The sequence below is a fragment of the Pempheris klunzingeri genome, chromosome 2, assembly GCF_042242105.1.
Source record: "Pempheris klunzingeri isolate RE-2024b chromosome 2, fPemKlu1.hap1, whole genome shotgun sequence".
In the NCBI taxonomy this organism is placed as follows: domain Eukaryota; kingdom Metazoa; phylum Chordata; class Actinopteri; order Acropomatiformes; family Pempheridae; genus Pempheris; species Pempheris klunzingeri.
The window spans coordinates 4,113,057-4,123,286 of record NC_092013.1 but is presented as its reverse complement, the minus strand read 5'-3'; the positions used below and the strand labels follow the sequence as shown (position 1 = coordinate 4,123,286).

Sequence of the window (10,230 nt, the reverse complement as noted above, 5' to 3'; positions counted from 1 at the left end):
ATAATTTTATTTGTATGGCACTTATAAGAGTTTTGCAATAAAAAAAGATTATAAAAGTGAAAAAGATCCAAAATCTAAGATATAAACAAGATGTCTGTAGCTGCAAAAAAAATACCAACAGTTAAGAAGCTGTAAGATAGAAGTGAGTCTTAAGGAGATTTAAAGGAGGTCGACTGTTTTCAGATGGTTTCTTTGGTCAGATTATTGCTCATGCATGCTGTGACCATGTCCAGTGTCACACTTGGCTGATCTGCTCGTCCTCTCTCCCTGCAGACGGAGTCCTGACCATGAGAGGCGTGCGTGTGTGCTTCTGTCTGGCGCTGCTGCTGCCCTGGTGCGTCCAGAGCCAGAGGAGCCGCCCTGCTCTTGCCAAACTTGATGAGGACACACAGAGGGACGTGCTGGCCGTCGACTTCCTAAACCGCAGCGGCGTGTTGAACTCACTGCTCCGCTCAGAGCACCACACTGTGCTCCGGCGGGCACGAGCCCCGCGCCCGGCCTCCCAGGTGCCAAAGAGAGCCCAGCAGGGGTCCCGCTTCGCCCTGTCCCTCGACGTCCCCACCAGCATCCTCAGTGTCCTCATAGACCTGGCCAAGAACCAGGACATGAGGACCAAGGCGGCGGCCAACGCAGAACTGATGGCACGAATAGGCAAGAGGAAATGAGAAGCGGGGGCCCCTGAGGCTCCACGGACAAAAATCTCACCTCCCAGAGGAGTTACCCTCTTACACTGTGCCACTGGCACCTGGTTAGAAACTGTGTTAGTTCAGGTCATTGCGGTCAGTATCTGTCCTTTAGCGCTTAGATGTGCTTTACTTTTATACTTGTATTAAAAGAGTACATTACCTCGTGCTACACCACTACATGCACTGCCTCTCCAGACGGAGAGAATAATGTAGAGCATGAAACAAACAAGAAAAGATGATTCACCCATGGGTCAGAAACCGTGATCAGGTTCTCAGATCTGCCTCTTCTGTTTGCATGTGTAATCTTGAGTTGAAAGAAAAGGTTGTTCAATTAAATCCGATATGAAAATCATATTTATTTCCCCCCCTCTTCCCCTCCAAAGTCTAATTCATTTCACTACGCGCTGATATCAGGCACGCTCGGTATAATTACAAGCATCAGCAACCCCTAAAGCACAAATGAATGGGGCTGAACCAAATGAGCCTGCGTCACCCACGGCGGGGTTTGATGTGAGATAGCAGGACAAAGACACAGGCAGGATATTGACCTCTGAGAGAAGAACAGACCTCCTCTGTAGACCTTTGTTCTGTAGCACTTGATAAACTTAGCGACAACAAAGCCCATCTATTTTAAGTCTGATGCATTATCTGCTCTACATTAGACCAATATCTGTGGCATGAATCATCTGCGCTCCTGCAGTGAGCATGAAATGTGAAGCAACAGAGTGAAATAAACTGCTCATCTGATTCACGTTTGAGTTTGTTCTGTTTTGCGCTGGTCATGATCTGGAATTAGTTTCTCCCACATCACATCACGCTGTGGTAGCTAATGCAGTGCAAATATCACAAATAATTTATAGAATATGATGCAGCTACGCTTTAAGTCACAGAAAGTCTCCAACGCTCGCAAACATACAAATTATCCAGCGGTTATTCAGGGTTGTTTATACTGCCGTGAGAATATTGAAACAATAATCTATTTAAAAAGAAGCCTGAAGGACTTTCTCAGGCTTCTGTTACAGCAGCTATCGCAAGCAATGAGCCATAAAAAGGAAACTAGCATTTTGATTTACACTCAAAGTAGAGCAGAAATGAGTCTGAGTAAAAACAGAGAGGAAATGTGAATTTTTCACTCTTCTGCTCTACTAATGCCACAAATCATAAACTTATTCATTTACACCAAATGATATAAACCTATCTGTGTGCAAGCAGCATTTAAAAGTTTAATTTGGTGATGGTGGAGATCATTTCACCAACTTTAGTCTCCAACAAGGCGTCAGATTTTACGAGATAATCAAACGCTTTGGATCAAATTTCTAGTAACTTCATGTGTCGGGTAAAAGCAGTGAGTGAACGGAGTATGAAGGACACAGAAGTACACCTGTGGAGGCCAAGCAGAGGACTGCAGTCCGTACATGAAACACAGCAGCCTCCAGTTTAATGTGTGTTGTGATAACTTATATCAGTAACACTTCATATCAAGGGTAAAGTCATGTATCATGAACTCCTGTTTGTTCACCAAATTAACAAATAATCAAGCCACCATGACTTTATGTGATGAGTTCACTCTTTAAATATCATCAGTTGAAGACCGTTAACTCAGTTATTTCATATTTTAATCAATACGAGACCAAACCAACTGGATTCCTCTTAACATAAAAAGAAGATAGATAAAGCAGCGTCGTATTTCTATGAGAACAGTTGTTCTGCTTACAAACTGGGTGAGTTCATGGTACATCCTGCATTAAGTCATCGTGAGTCATCATGCACTAGTCAAGTATTACTTAACTTAATGTGTATTGTGATGAAAGCAGCCCTCTGAGAGACTAAATGGCCTCCACAGGTGTATTTCATCTACAGTTGTTAATAATAATAATAATAATAATAATAATATAAAAAACACACATTTTCCCTTTTGGGTAAATAAAAATGGATAAAATTACCAGTTCACATTCAAAACATATGAATAAAAATTAAAAAATCACATGATTATCCTATAAAACGTGACGCCTTGTTAGAGACTAAAGTTGGTGAAATAATCTCCACCATCACCAAATTAAACGTTTAAATGCTGCTTACAAATTAAAGCACATAGTAAGTAAATAAACAAACGATAATATAAAAGTATCACATTCAGAAAGGGGCATAATGTGACCTTTTATTCAGAGTAGAGGGATTATTAATACTTCTGTACTTTTACTTGACAAACTGCAGGACTGCTACCTGCCCCGGAGCAGAGCATTTTAAGAAGTGTAGTATTTCTACTTTTTCCTCCTGTGAATAACTCAGTGAGGATGTTTCCTATCTGTCCTTCAGTCTGAACTGAAGCAGCTCGTCGTTTGTCCACATGATGTCCTCGTTGTTTCTCCTCCATCCACAGACTGAAAACTCACAGACCCTCAACAGTGGCTGTTATTATCTTAAAAGAGGGCTCCTCGAAATAAAACTATCCACCATTCTTCTTCTTCTTCTTCTTCTGGTTTGTCTAAATGCTGCAGAGCTGGCACCCAAACAGAGGAGGAGGAGGAGGAGGAGGAGGACGTCAAGATGGCGCAGGCTGAAGAGGTTAATGAGTGTAATCCAGGTGTAGTTAATTAGTGTTGAGGAGCTCATGTGGAGGCACTTCACTGCAGGAGGGAAGTAAGTCTGGATGTTTGAATGTTTCTGTCACATTGGTCTTTAGCTGCACTTTGTCCTGTTTCTATAATATCTACATAGACACCAGTGTGTTTCCTATGGTGGTTTTGTTTGCTTTTAATTTGTGGTGAATGTGACAAGTTTCTTCTGTGTTTTCTCTGGATGAAACCTCCCCTTTATTGGCTGTAAACTTTGTTCTTTTCCCCTCAAATCAGCTTCAGTTCGTCCAGTTAAAATCACCACATAGAGTGAAGAAGTTGGTTGTTTTGATGTTTTTCCACACAAAACCGGCAGCAATTTATAAATTTCCCATTATTTTATGTCCCTTTTTCTCTCCCCTGCAGAAACAAAGTGTGACATTAAACATGAACAGAGGATTATTGCCTGTCCAGTAGGCAAACAACATGCATTAACGTCAGAACTGTGTGTGTTTTTAATATTATTTTCCTCTGAGGGCTTTCATCTAAACTAAAGCTTATTGTAGTTCGGCTGTATGTGTCCATTTTAAATCCCTCAATGTCACAGCTTTTCTTTTTACAGTGAGACAAACATGGATGTATTTTAATTCTTTTAAACCACCATTTCAGGAACATTAGCTGCTAAACGTGGTCTTGAACATAGAAGGAGAAACTTCTATGTTTTGTTTTTTTTTATTATTATTTTCCGTCCTGGGCAGGTTTGGAGCAAATATTCCCGTCTTTTACTGTAATAAAAGTACAACACTGTAAAAATACTCTGTTATAAGTAAAAGTCCTCTACTGACAATTTCACTCAAGTAAAAGCCTGTAAATCGAATCTAATCGTGTCTTTGAAGTGTTAAAGGAAAAATACTCACATCTGAGAAGCTGGAAACAGATTTTTTTACTATAAAAATGACAGACGTGATAAAAAAAATAGTTGCTTTCTGTCAATCAACTCATTGATTAATTGGCCAATCATTTCAGATGTACTTGGCTGATTTAATGTAGAGCAGAGCATCATATTTTATAAACTCTGTATGTTTTATGTGTAACTGTGACCTCTGGGTTTTAATTGCTCTCATGTGATCTACCTGTAGCTTCAGTGGTAACGTGATGCGATAAGAGGGACTGATAGACTGTCACATATGAAGAGCTTTATGTTCGTGTACAGTCTGTGGTCCGACACTCCCCGTCTGCGTCATCTGACACATCGACGTGTGAGATAACGTGTGCTGAACGTTGAGCTATGACCTAATATGGGAAACTTTCACACATCATCCTCGACCTCTTCCAGACACAAAGGTGGACGTTGTTATCACAGAAGTTTAAGTCAGTCAGTTTATATGAAACATGTTTCCCTTGTCAAATAATGGGAATTCAAATATGTGTTTTTGTTTGTTCATCACCAACTTCAGTCTCTGTTTTCACTGATAAAAGGGAACTAATGTTAATCACAGCAGCGATCACCTGATTATTTCATGGTAGCTTCATGTCAGGACTGGATTTGAGACCAGATTTGCTTGAAAAATGAACAATTTGACCAAAATTGTCAATGTGACAAATTTGCTGTCCTCAAGAAGCATAAAACCAACTTAATTAATCATTTTATTAAGACTTCTGGTCATCTGATTCATTCCCCTGCTCTGCCTGGAGAATGATCTCCTGATTTCTGCATGTCCTGTTCTTTGATATTTACGGTTTGGTTTTGCCACATTTTTTCCTAATTGTTTTGTGTATTTGTGTTTTTATTTTATCATTGTTGTTGAAAACGTCATGATACATCTCATGAGGTTATTCCTAATTAAGAATGTCTAACTTTCACCTAAATTACATAAAACCTGTATTTTTACTCACCCCAACTACTTTTGAGCCACGCAGATAAAAACTTCTACCACCACATTTGCAATGGAGCTAATTTGGTTTGTGCCGCTCATCAAAAAACTAAAACCGCATATTTTAATGTCCAATAACAGAAAAGTTGATTTCCGCTGAACACAGTGTCTGCATGTTTTCATAGAGACTCGTTCTTTAGTGTGAAAATGTCTCAAAATGTGGACTAATAAAACCCAAACTATCCACATGATTACACACCACCAGGGGTGAGAAAACACTCTTTAGATATCTGGGTGAAATGCCCCTTTTTAGGATGTTCAGTTAATGCAACTGCTGCATGTTTCTGCAATTTAAAAAAAAAAGAAAAACCTAAATCCAAGGTTTTCAGGGTCAGTGGGAGTGTTCAGAGTTACTCAATAAAGCTGACGGCTTGCAACAAGCTCAACAGTCATTAGCACAAAGTTCAGAGACCAAGTGGTGCAAGAAACAAGAGAAGAGAGCGAACGTTATCGGAGACGATCGGTGGACAAACGGAGTCAGGAGCAGCACTTCAGGAGGGGTTTTATACAAACAGGGCAGGAGAACAGCTGCTTTCCATACCTGTAAGATTATTTATGTTGTTGAAGCTTCTGTCTTTATTATTGTGTGTATTTATTGAAGAGAAGGGTTTGTGTTACAGGTTAGGATGGACTCAGAGCAGTACCAGCATTTACTCTTTACTTTAATTTGCCTGAATTATTGTGGGAATGTACGCTGTGATTACTCTAAAGCTCAAAGCTGCTCCTCCTGTGAGGCCTGTTGGTGGTGTTACTCTAAGCTGGTGGTGTTGTGTTGCCTGTCAGTTAAAGTCTAAACTGATGCTCCTTCCAGTCGCAGCTGGAGGCGCTCGCTGATGGATTATGCCATGAAGTCCTTCGTCCTTCTGACTCCGTCCTCCCTCTCCAAGTAAGAGCTGCTCCTGCCGACACTATCACCAGCTCTGGGGGTTAATAAGAACGGTCTGACGTTATGGTGTTTGCTCATGTGTCTCCTCTCAGGTGTGTGACAGCCAGCGCCTCCATGACCCAGCAGCTCCTGTCGGGTCGAGCCCCTCGGCCAAAGCCCTTCAGGGTCACAAACGCTGACCGCAGTGTGAAGAAGGGCATCATGGCAGACACGCTGGACGACCTGATGAACAAGGTGAGGAGGGGATGTGGAGTGTTGAAAGGGCTGATGTAGTTTTCTTTTTTTTTTTTTTTCCTTTAATTGAACATATGAATAGAATGATATGATAAGCACAAGCCAGAAACAATCCATACATCACATAGCTTCAATCATAATCATCAATACCTATTTGTGCCTTTATATAACAAAAATAATACAAGTTAAAGGGAACATTTAGCACAAAACGTTTTGGGGCTGAAACATCATGTACGCTTAAAGAAGTAGAAGAAGAAATATAAAAATACAAACCATCAGCTGATCAGTACATTTTGAATGTGTCATTTTAAATACAAGGTAATAATCTAAACAAAATATAAGAGACATCTTAGATGTGGCTACATTAAACAGCTCTTTAAAATATAGAAGTGTGTGTTCACTTGTTTCGTTTGTTGTGAGGGGGAAAGTATCCATGTTTGAATTCAACAAGAAAAACATTCACGTCTGGGAGGAACTTCATGTATGTGAAGCTTATCAATTAGAAGAACAGGGTTTGTCACGTAGCACAAAGGTTTGTTATTGTGTTCAAATTTAGTGATGATAATGTCTTTTTGGCATAATTACAGACAAACCTGTCTGTGTCTCTGGTGGACAAACAAATGTAGAGCTGCAACTAACATCAGTGTCAATAAATTTGGAAATTATAGCGTTACATCGGTAAATATGATGCAATATTTTAAAATGAACTTCTCTAATCTAGTTTGAAACACAGAACTGAAAGGGGACATAACCACGCTGTGTGCCAGATTACCAGATTTGTTTTCATGGTTTTGATGCTCTTTCCTTGTATGTTTGTACATTTTTATGTCTGTTAACTTTACTCCATTAACATTTAATTAACTCAGGTGAACCTGTGGGGAAGAGCTCTTATCACAGAAGCTTTTAGGAAACTTTCACAACATAATATTCGCCTTTCTACCCAGTTCTCTGCATCCAAACTTTTTATTGCTGAGGCTTTGACTTGTGCCGTAAGGGTGGATGATGACTGCTCAGTGACTCAAGCGGCTAAAGGAGCGTCAGGATGTAGTGAGGCAGCAGGGAGACGTCCTGGTGTGTGTTCAGGATTAAAACTTACCACAAACAGACTGGCTTGTGAGTCACTTACTGCTGCACCATCTGTGAGGCCCGTGCACGTCTCAGTCTGGTTAAAGTTCACAAGACTGAGGCGGACACTTGGTGTCTGACTGTAAATGCTGCTCTGCCCTCATTGTAAACGCCCCCCACACATGACCTGTGACACATTTCCACATCACCTTATGTTCCTCTCTGCGTCCGCTCTCTTAGGTCGGAGACTCGCTGAGCGTTTCCTGCATCAGCGGCCTGATGCTGGACGAGGACGGCACAGGGGTGGACACAGAGGAGTTCTTCCAGACGGTGCCTGAAAACGCTGTCCTCATGGTGCTGGAGAAGGGCCAGAAGTGGAGCCCACATCCAGTATGTTGGTGGTTCACCCTTTTCACACCAGCCACTAGGTGACACTGTTGATCAGCTGCTTCACATTTAAACTGCAGCGTGTGAGGCTTAACATATTGATGGCCTACTTTTATTCAGCCTTTTGTTATGCCAGTGATTCTTTGTCGAGGTGAATGACCAGACGGGGAAATATGTGTTTCTTTATAAGCAGCAGTATGAATATGGATGGTACATGCGTCGGTGGACGGGAGATTAATACACCGACTATTCAGTGAAATTTAATCAGCAGATATTTCATCCTTCATACCAAGCAGAGGTGTAATCATGTCATGTTGTCGTGCAAAGGCAGAACACGGGGCGAACACCAGAGATTAGTTTCTTCCTTCATCTTTTTTAGAGAAAAATCAAAGGCTGGGGTTGAATATCAATCAGACCCAGAGGTGTCATCAAATTTGAGTGGTGTTCACCCAAAGGCAATTAATTTCCATAGAAATTGATGCATGCAGTGATATGCACCCCCCCCACGCTAAATGTTTACTCCGGTGACCTCGCGCTGACCTTGCGTCATTGTTCCCATCGTCGCTGGCAGGAGCTGCTTCAGTCTGTAATCCTGTTGTCGGGTGCTGTCATTTGGCCCAGTTTGCCGGCTGCAGTCACACCAAACCAAATGTGTCTGCAACCCTTCGACCTGACTTACGTTTCCCTTCCTGTCGCCTCTCAGAGCAGCCCCCCCAGGGATCAGCTCAGCGAGCTCAGGCCGCGGCCTCGCACAGATGTGGCCAAGCTGACCTTTGACCTCTACAAGAACAACCCCAAGGATTTCATTGGCTGCCTGAACGTGAAGGCAACTCTGTACGGCGCTTATTCGGTGTCCTATGACCTGCGCTGCTACGCCGCCAAAAAGATGCTGAAGTGAGTGAGAGAGAGCTGCCAAATATATAAAAACCTTCTCATGTTTTCATGCTTTAACTTCTTTTCTCTGGTGATTTAACCGAGACGCCACTTGGATTCTTAGCTATAATTTAATCCAGTTAGAGATGAAAACTGAGCCATTTTAATGACTTTCTAATCCATAAATTATCAAGAGGGTCATCAGTGCAATCACCCACTAACAAGTCAATTATTTACTGGTTTCTGCTGCTGTTTTAACATTTTAATACCAGTTGCAGTGTTCTGTGCACAAACCCCAACATGCAAAGTCTGAATTCATGTTTTGGTGCGTAAACCTGTGTGGGTGGCGGGGCTGAAACGGTCAGATTGCAGAAGAACAAAGGCTAGATTTTACTGAGATTAATTTTGGGAAGAGTTATGTCATCGGCGCTGAGATCTGCTGGTTTTTCAGCTTTGGAGCTTCAGTCGGAGAGAGGATTAAATTTTGCAGACTTGGCAAATATGAGGCTTTTGTGCTCACGTTGCAGTGCAAGAGGTTTGTTTCTTAGATGGTGGCTTCATGAGATGCAGTTAATCTGAGAAACAATCACGCGAGAATGTCAAGATTTCCTGTCAGTCACTTTCTCATCAGCTGGTGCTGGTCTGTCATGCTTGTCTGCTTCGTTTTCGGTGACAATTACTCAAGAAATTGTGTTTTTTTTCTCTCCTAATAATCCTCTCCTACAAGTTTATATCCCAAGTTACTCAAATTCAGTGTTTGTGCGTCTGTTAAACGGTCTCTGCCGTTTGGGAATTTGCTATTTACGACCCCCCCCGTCTTTCTCTCTCTGTGCTCTGCTTCCAGGGAGGCTCTGCGATGGACCATCTTCTCCATGCAGGCCACAGGCCACATCCTGCTGGGCTCCTCCTGCTACATCGAGCAGCTGCTGGAGGAGGAGGAGGAGGAGGAGCAGCATGGGGAGAAGAGCCTGATGCTGCCACAGCAGAGCAGGATCAGGCAGCTGCAGAACATGCTGCTGGGAAAGATATCCCACAGATGACGGTCTGGAGCTGACGAACGCGCTGTCCTCTCTCAGATTTAGCACACGGTGCCGATGACACGGGTGACGTCTGCATGTTTCCTGTGCAGTTTACAGACCTCTAAGTCACTTTGCTGCTCTGTTACGTTTTTACGACTCAAGTTATTCCTCAGAAAGCACTTTTCCTCACTACTGTGTAACTTCTTCCTTTTGGAGATGAATGAATAAAACAAACACTCTTTCCTACCTTCCTGAAAGTCCATGTAAGTCTACATACAGTAGCTCCACAAGTGGGCCTAGAGGTGCAGTGTCAGCCCATTAAACCGGCTTCGTGTGTGCGTACGTGGGGTTCGTGGTCATCGGCGGTGTAATTGGCAGCAGGTCCAGCTGTCTCTCCCACGCTTCCCTAATTGTCCCCTGGCCTGCACCGTCCTGTCAGCTGCAGCCTGCCTCTGCCTCAGAAAGCCAGACGAAGAGAGCCAAGCAGCTGCAGGGGGCGAGGGCACAGAAGCAAACCATTACACAGAGAGAGACGGAGAAAGAGATGGTGGCTTCAGCCGGCAGCAGATGGGCCACTTTTGCCATCTTGTC

General features: G+C 42.6%; 2 protein-coding genes across 2 annotated transcripts; both read left to right on the top strand.

Moving 5' to 3' along the window:
* Window positions 1–287: 287 nt before the first annotated feature.
* LOC139207541 (urocortin-3-like) lies at window positions 288–665 on the top strand. Its single transcript, XM_070837281.1, has one exon. It carries the CDS (start codon window positions 288–290, stop codon window positions 663–665), a length of 378 nt encoding a protein of 125 aa, XP_070693382.1.
* Window positions 666–5,992: 5,327 nt separating this feature from the next.
* On the top strand, window positions 5,993–9,813 carry cidec (cell death inducing DFFA like effector c). Its single transcript, XM_070849251.1, has 5 exons — window positions 5,993–6,061; window positions 6,154–6,295; window positions 7,601–7,750; window positions 8,451–8,641; window positions 9,465–9,813. The coding sequence occupies exons 1-5, from the start codon at window positions 6,009–6,011 to the stop codon at window positions 9,658–9,660; spliced, it is 732 nt and encodes a 243-aa protein (XP_070705352.1). The 5' UTR covers window positions 5,993–6,008; the 3' UTR covers window positions 9,661–9,813.
* The last annotated feature ends 417 nt before the right edge of the window (window positions 9,814–10,230 follow it).

Bases quoted from the DNA above. Each gene is read 5' to 3' on its own strand.
- cidec (XM_070849251.1), top strand. From the start codon at position 6,009: ATGGATTATGCCATGAAGTCCTTCGTCCTTCTGACTCCGTCCTCCCTC. The intron at 6,062-6,153 runs GTAAGAGCTGCT...GTCTCCTCTCAG, and splicing joins ACTCCGTCCTCCCTCTCCAA to GTGTGTGACAGCCAGCGCCT. The intron at 6,296-7,600 runs GTGAGGAGGGGA...CCGCTCTCTTAG, and splicing joins TGGACGACCTGATGAACAAG to GTCGGAGACTCGCTGAGCGT.
- LOC139207541 (XM_070837281.1), top strand. From the start codon at position 288: ATGAGAGGCGTGCGTGTGTGCTTCTGTCTGGCGCTGCTGCTGCCCTGG.